The sequence below is a fragment of the Gadus macrocephalus genome, chromosome 7 (genome assembly GCF_031168955.1).
Source record: "Gadus macrocephalus chromosome 7, ASM3116895v1".
NCBI classification, from domain to species: Eukaryota; Metazoa; Chordata; class Actinopteri; order Gadiformes; family Gadidae; genus Gadus; species Gadus macrocephalus.
Window position 1 is genome coordinate 4,509,550 of NC_082388.1, and position 6,391 is coordinate 4,515,940.

The 6,391-nt window shown below is 55.8% G+C and overlaps 1 protein-coding gene across 1 annotated transcript; it reads left to right on the top strand.

Moving 5' to 3' along the window:
• Positions 1-1,123: 1,123 nt before the first annotated feature.
• LOC132461257 (filaggrin-like) lies at positions 1,124-5,520 on the top strand. The gene is made up of 2 exons (XM_060056300.1): positions 1,124-2,710; positions 2,980-5,520. Exons 1-2 carry the CDS (start codon positions 1,189-1,191, stop codon positions 5,448-5,450), a joined length of 3,993 nt encoding a protein of 1,330 aa, XP_059912283.1. The 5' UTR covers positions 1,124-1,188; the 3' UTR covers positions 5,451-5,520.
• Positions 5,521-6,391: the final 871 nt, after the last annotated feature.

Consider the following 6,391-nt stretch of genomic DNA (forward strand, 5'->3'; position numbering starts at 1 on the left):
GAGAGAGAGAGAGAGAGAGAGAGAGAGAGAGAGAGAGAGAGAGAGAGAGAGAGAGAGAGAGAGAGAGAGAGAGAGAGAGAGAAAGCGAGAGAGCCATAGAGAGTGTATAGGTGCGTGTGCGGGTGTGAGTGGACAGGTAGGTGTGTGTGTTGTGTCTGAGAAAGAGAAAGTGAGCGAGAGAGAGAGAGAGAGCGGGAGAGAGTATGTTGGCGTTGCTTGCGTGTCAAAGAACCAGGCTATTGGCTGCTTGGGGACCTTTGACCTCCGAGCGCTGCTGCTGGACCCAGTCGGGGGGGGGGGGGGGAGTTTAAGCTCCTGGTCATGTGGAGATCAGCCTCCTTCTAATCCACCATGCCTAGAGAGAGAGAGTGAACGAGAGGGAGAGGGGGGTGGGAAGTCGAGAGAGAGAGAGAGAGAGAGAGAGAGAGAGAGAGAGAGAGAGAGGGAGGGAGAGGGGAAGTGGAGAGCGAGCGCGAGTGACAAGGAGAGAGAGAAAGAGGGAGAGAGGGGGCAGAGGGACAGCTAAAACAAATCAAAAGGTAGAGGTAGATTCTACTTAGCCTGCAGAGTGCAGAGCAGCTCAGAACGCCCTATAGTTCTTAGCGCCTAAAAGGGGTGTGCTTGTGTTCTCTCACACTAACTTTCTGTGTAAAACATAAGTACTTCCCCTTTTACTACTCAGATTATCGTTCTCTACATTCCGCGGCATCGTTTGCAAACGTCGGACTCACAAGACTGAATTTTGACGGATCTTCATGCCACCTTCGGAAACTCTAAACACGTTTTGTACGCACGTTTCCGAACTTTGCCTGGTACTGAACCGATTCTTTCTTTGGAAAATCTACTCACGTTTTGCACGCAAATTTCCAAACTTTCCCTGAAATTGGACCGAAACTTTCTTCGGAAACTCAAGAAGTTTTGTGCGCACGTTTCTGAAGTCTCTCTGGAATTGGACCAATCCTTTCTTCGGAAACATAACCCGATTTATATTCACATTTCTAAACTTTCCTGGGATTGAACGGATACTTTCTTCGGAAACTTTACGCACATTTTCATTCACTGTGCTCCAGAACACGGGACCATTCTTAAGGTAAACACCTCCTCCTAACCCCACCGCCCCCCCCCACCCCCGGACAACAAACCCCTTATCCCCCCGGCAACAAAGCTCAGTTTGACCCCGGACACATCATGGAGCTGATACCCAACCCGGGTTTCCATGGTGACCCGGGTTTCTGCACTGACTCGGACACCAAGGTAGGAGGAGACCGAGGAGGAGAGGAGGAGGAGGAGGAGGAGGAGGTCGACTTCGCAGAGGAGGTCGGAGAAGATGCCTTGCTCATGGGCGGCGATGAAGAGGGAGGGTCGGATGAGGAGGGCGCCTGGGACTCGTCGGGGGAGACCGCGGTACCTCCTCCCTATGATGGAGAGCCGGAGGAGGACGATGAGGCGGAGTGGGGAGGTGCACCGGTGGCGGTGGAGCAAGGGGAGGAAGGGTGGATAGTAGGGGTGGAAGTCCCTGAGGAAGCGGGGGAGGAGTGGGAGGGGGGAGAGCAAGTGCGAGAGGTGGGGTCCCTCGATGAACAGACACAGGTTCAGGGAGAGAGAGAGAGTGAAAGAGAGAGTGAAAGTGAGAGAGAGGGGAGAGTCGGAGAGAGAGTTTGGCCAGACTTTTCAGAGCCTCAACTCGATCCACATCCACCAATCGACGAAGACCTTAAGGAGGAAGAAGACTGTGGAGAAGACGAAAGCAATACAACAGAACTGAGCCGACTACAGATTGGCTCGGTCGCCGATGAGGTCCCATCTGAGTCTGAGAAGCTCAGAGTCCTCCCCGACATTGACCAAACCACCAACACCGACAGAGACGCCATTTGCGTCGCAAACTCCGGGCACTCGCACCATGCTGGGGTCGAACCCATCCAACCCACAGAGGATGCCAGGCGAAATATCCGGGTCACCGTAATGACCTGCGCGGTCGTCGACGTCCACGCTGAATCGAGTACGGATCCCCCGTCAGTTCTCGATGAGGAACCGGACATCGGCGGGAGAGCCGCGCTGATGGATCAGCGGACAGGACAAGGAGAGTTCGGGAACGACGTCTCAGAGTTGCAACCGCCGATCGAAGGGGGAGAGAGTCAGCCAAAGGTGGGAGTGGGAGTGAGTGAGTCGATGGAGGAAGTGAGAGAGTGTCCACCGATGGTGGGAGTGAGGGAGTGTCTTCCCACGATAGGAGGAGTGGGGGAGTGTCATCCGACAATGAGAGGGGGAGAGAGTGGAGCATGGGTAGAGGAGCAACAACCGAGGACAGAGGTGGGGTCCAGGGAGAAGGAGGGGGAGGAGGAGGAGGAGGAGGAGGAGGAGAAGGAGCACCTGACAAGGACAGAGGGAGAGATGGGGCAGAGGAACGGAGCAAAGAAGGAGGAGAAGAAGGAGGAGGAGGAGGATCGACAAGTGGAGGTTAATACCCTCAGCGACACAGAGGGAGAGGTAAATTGGACCAGACAGCGGGCGGATAATGAGGTTAAGGAGGCGATGGCAGGTGGGAGAGAGGAAGAGGAACAGTCCGGGACAGAAGGTTCAGGGATTGGCAATCGGGAAGCTCGGACCTTGAACCAAGACACTTCCATGCCGGGTTTGCCTGATGTTCAGTTGCCTCGGACGTCCACAGGGGCAGGGAGGGAAGGCCTGACTGGAGATGGTCGCGGGGAGGGTGAGTATCTCTGCACACACACACTCTCTTTGTCTCTGTCTCTGTCTCTCTCTCTCTCTCTCTCTCTCTCTCTCTCTCTCTCTCTCTCTCTCTCTCTCTCTCTCTCTCTCTCTCCCTCTCTCTCTCTCTCTCTCCCTCCCCCTGCTCCCTCTACCCTCTCTTACTCCATCTCCCTATCTACCCCAAACATCAGATAACTGTCTCAAGCTCATTTTTGTTTCTGTTATCTGCCCTATTCAAATAAACTCTCTGTGTGTCTCTCCACGTAGGGCGAAGCATCGTGGAGGAGGCGGTCGTGATGGAGAGAGTACCAGGTGATGTACAGCAGGCGGTGAAACCAGAAGATGTTCCAAGCACCAATCCCCTGCCTGCAGAAGGAGACGAAGGTACACAACCGCTGGGTGGGAGGGTGAAGGAGGTGGAGAGTAAGAAGGACAACAGGGTCCAGGCAGAGGGGGAGATGGAGGGAGTGGCAGGGGATGAGAGGCAGGCGGTGGATCCAGAAGTTGAGGTTCCCTGCTCCATGCCCCGGCCTGCAGAAGGAGACGGAGGCAGAGAGGCATCCATCGATGTGGGGAGTGAGGAGGGGAACAACAGACTGGGGGTCCGGTATGCAGAGGGGGAGATGGACGGAGGAGAGCTGGAGAAGGAGACAGAGCCGGTGACGGTCCTTGACGACGAGATCGAGACCACAGAGGAGGCGGGAAGCCCTCCAGAGCTCGATCAGTCGAAGCCGGAAGAGATCACAGCCTCGGCTGAGGAGATGGTTGCTGGGAGCGACCATCACACCGCCTCAATTGAGGTGACGGTTGCCGGGGGCGACCATCATACCTCCTCGGCTGAGGAGACGGTTGCCGGGGGCGACCATCACACCGCCTCGGCTGCGGAGACAGTTGCCGGGGGCGACCATCACACCGCCTCGGCTGATCCGACGGTTGCCGGGGACGACCATCACACCGCCTCGGCTGAGCCGACGGTTGCCGGGGGCGACCATCACACCGCCTCGGCTGAGCCGACGGTTGCCAGGGGCGACCATCACACCGCCTCATCTGCGGAGACGGTTGCCGGGAGCGACCATCACACCGCCTCGGCTGAGGAGACAACGGTTGCCGGGGGCAACCATCAGACCTCAGCTGAAGAGACGGTTGACGACGAGATCAAGACCACAGAGGAGGGGGGAAGCCCTCCAGAGCTCGATCAGTCGAAGCCGGAAGAGATCACAGCCTCGGCTGAGGAAACGGTTGCTGGGGGCAACCATCACACCGCCTCAACTGAGGTGACGGTTGCCGGGGGCGACCATCATACCGCCTCGGCTGCAGAGACAGTTGCCGGGGGCGACCATCATACCGCCTCGACTGAGGAGACAACGGTTGCCGGGGGCGACCATCACACCGCCTCGGCTGAGGAGACAACGATTACCAGGGGCAACCATCAGACTGCCTCAGCAGAAGAGACGGTTGACGACGAGATCGAGACCACAGAGGAGGAGGGAAGCCCTCCAGAGCTCGATCAGTTGAAGCCGGAAGAGATCACAGCCTCGGCTGAGGAGACGGTTGCTGGGGGCGACCATCACACCGACTCAACTGAGGTGATGATTGCCGGGGGCGACCATCACACCGCCTCGGCTGCGGAGACGGTTGCCGGGGGCGACCATCACACCGCCTCGGCTGAGCCGACGGTTGCCGGGGGCGACCATTACACCGCCTCGGCTGAGCCGACGGTAGCCGGGGGTGACCATCACACCGCCTCAGCTGAGGCGACGGTTACCGGGGGCGACCATCACACCGCCTCGGCTGCGGAGACGGTTGCCGGGGGCGATCATCACACCGGCTCGGCTGGGGAGACAGCGGTTGCCGTGGGCGACCATCACACCGCCTCAGCTGAGGAGACAATGATTACCTGTGGCAACCATCAGACCGCCTCAGCTGAAGAGACGGTTGCCAGGGGCAATCGCATTGCATCAGTTGAGACAACAGTTGCCGAGGGCGACCCTCACCCAGCCGACAACGCCGTCAAAGATGGAGTGAAAGACGAGGAAAGAGAGGAGGAGGAGAAACAGCAGGAGGCGATCAGAGCAGAGGATGAGGAGCTGGAGAGGAGAGACAAGGAGCTCAAGGATATCATGGAGAACGGGATCCGGAGTTTGGACAGACTAAAGACCCTCGCCCCGATCAGAAGGGAGTCAGGGAGCCGCCGGGGGTCCGGCAAGGTGCTGGCCCCCCTGAGGAACGACACCGACTGGATCAAGCAAGACCAGCGCTCCCAAGAGGAGAACGACGAGGAGCCGAAGGAGGAGAGGGGGGAGGTGAGGGGCCTCGAGAGGGAGAGGGAAACTCCAGAGCCCGGAGACCGAGCGAAGGATGGCGGCACCCCCAAGGACCCGGCGAGAAGCCCCGGAGCGCAGGAGGTAAGGTATCTAGACACTCTCTTTCCACCTCCCCGCTCTCTCTTTCTCTCTCTCTCTCTCTCTCTCTCTCTCTCTCTCTCTCTCTCTCTCTCTCTCTCTCTCTCTCTCTCTCTCCCCCTCTCTCTCCCACTCCCTATATCTCTACTCCTCTCTTTTCCACTCCCCCTATCTCTCTCCTCATCCCCCCTCTCTCCCTCTCGCTCTCACACTTGCTCTCTCTCCCTCTCCCTCTCCCTCTCCGTCTCCCCAATCTCCTCCAAACATCAGATGACTTTCCCAAGCTCATCTATGTTTCTGTATCTATCCTTCATTCAAATAAACCTTCAAATATGATCAACTGGACTGTGTGCAAAAGCTGCAAAACAACGTATAGAGCAGCGCTAGTTGCAGATTGTACACCATTGTCACATAAAAACTGTCCACAGCCCGGGTAAAGAAAGCTAAGGCCACTAGGTTAGAAATGTGGAAGGAGGCTGCCTCTCTAATACCAGACTTACTTAAAACATAATATTTCTTTCAGTGTAGGGCTAAACCTAAATGAAGGAAGGGAGGGAGTAGGGAGTGGGGGGGGATAACAGAGTATAGGGAGGGAGGAAAGTAAGTAAGTAAAATGTATTCATAAGGCACATTTAAAAACAGTTCATAGTGCAAAAATGGCATGTAATAGAACACATACCAGATACATAGACAGTACATGAATACATAGAAAATAACTACATATCACAAAAGGGGAGGAAAGGCCAGGGAGAAGAGGTGTGTTTTGAGCCTAGATTTAAAAATGTTGAAGGAAGGAGCGTCTTTAATTGAAGCAGGCAGTTCATTCCAAAAGCAGGGCACAGCCACAGCAAAAGCCCTGTCACCCCTCTATTTTAATCTAATAAGTGGAACGTGCAGGAGACCCATGCTACATGATCTAAGGGACCTGGGCGCTGAGTGGTGATGGATGAGCTCTGTAATGTAGGGCGGGGCCAGGCCATTTAGGGCTTTAAAAACCATAAGTAGGGTTTTAAAATGAGTTCTGTGCTGGATGGGCAACGTGGAGGGAAGCTAGGATGGGGGTTATATGAACCTGTTTTCTGGATCCAGTCAGCGGCCTTGCTGCAGAGTTCTGGACCAGCTGAAGGCAAGAGAGGAGTGATTGAGGGAGTCCTAGGCAAAGGGAGTTGAAGTAATCCAGCCGTGATGTGAAGAAGGCGGAAATTACTTTTTCCAGATTGTGAAATTATAAATGGGGTTTCATCTTAGGAATGACTCAGAGCTGGTAAAAACTACTC

What these genes read in the sequence shown, in the direction of transcription:
- LOC132461257 (XM_060056300.1), top strand. Translation starts at nt 1,189, where the DNA reads ATGGAGCTGATACCCAACCCGGGTTTCCATGGTGACCCGGGTTTCTGC. An exon ending in TGGAGATGGTCGCGGGGAGG is followed by an intron (nt 2,711 to 2,979) that starts GTGAGTATCTCT and finishes CTCTCCACGTAG; the next exon opens with GGCGAAGCATCGTGGAGGAG.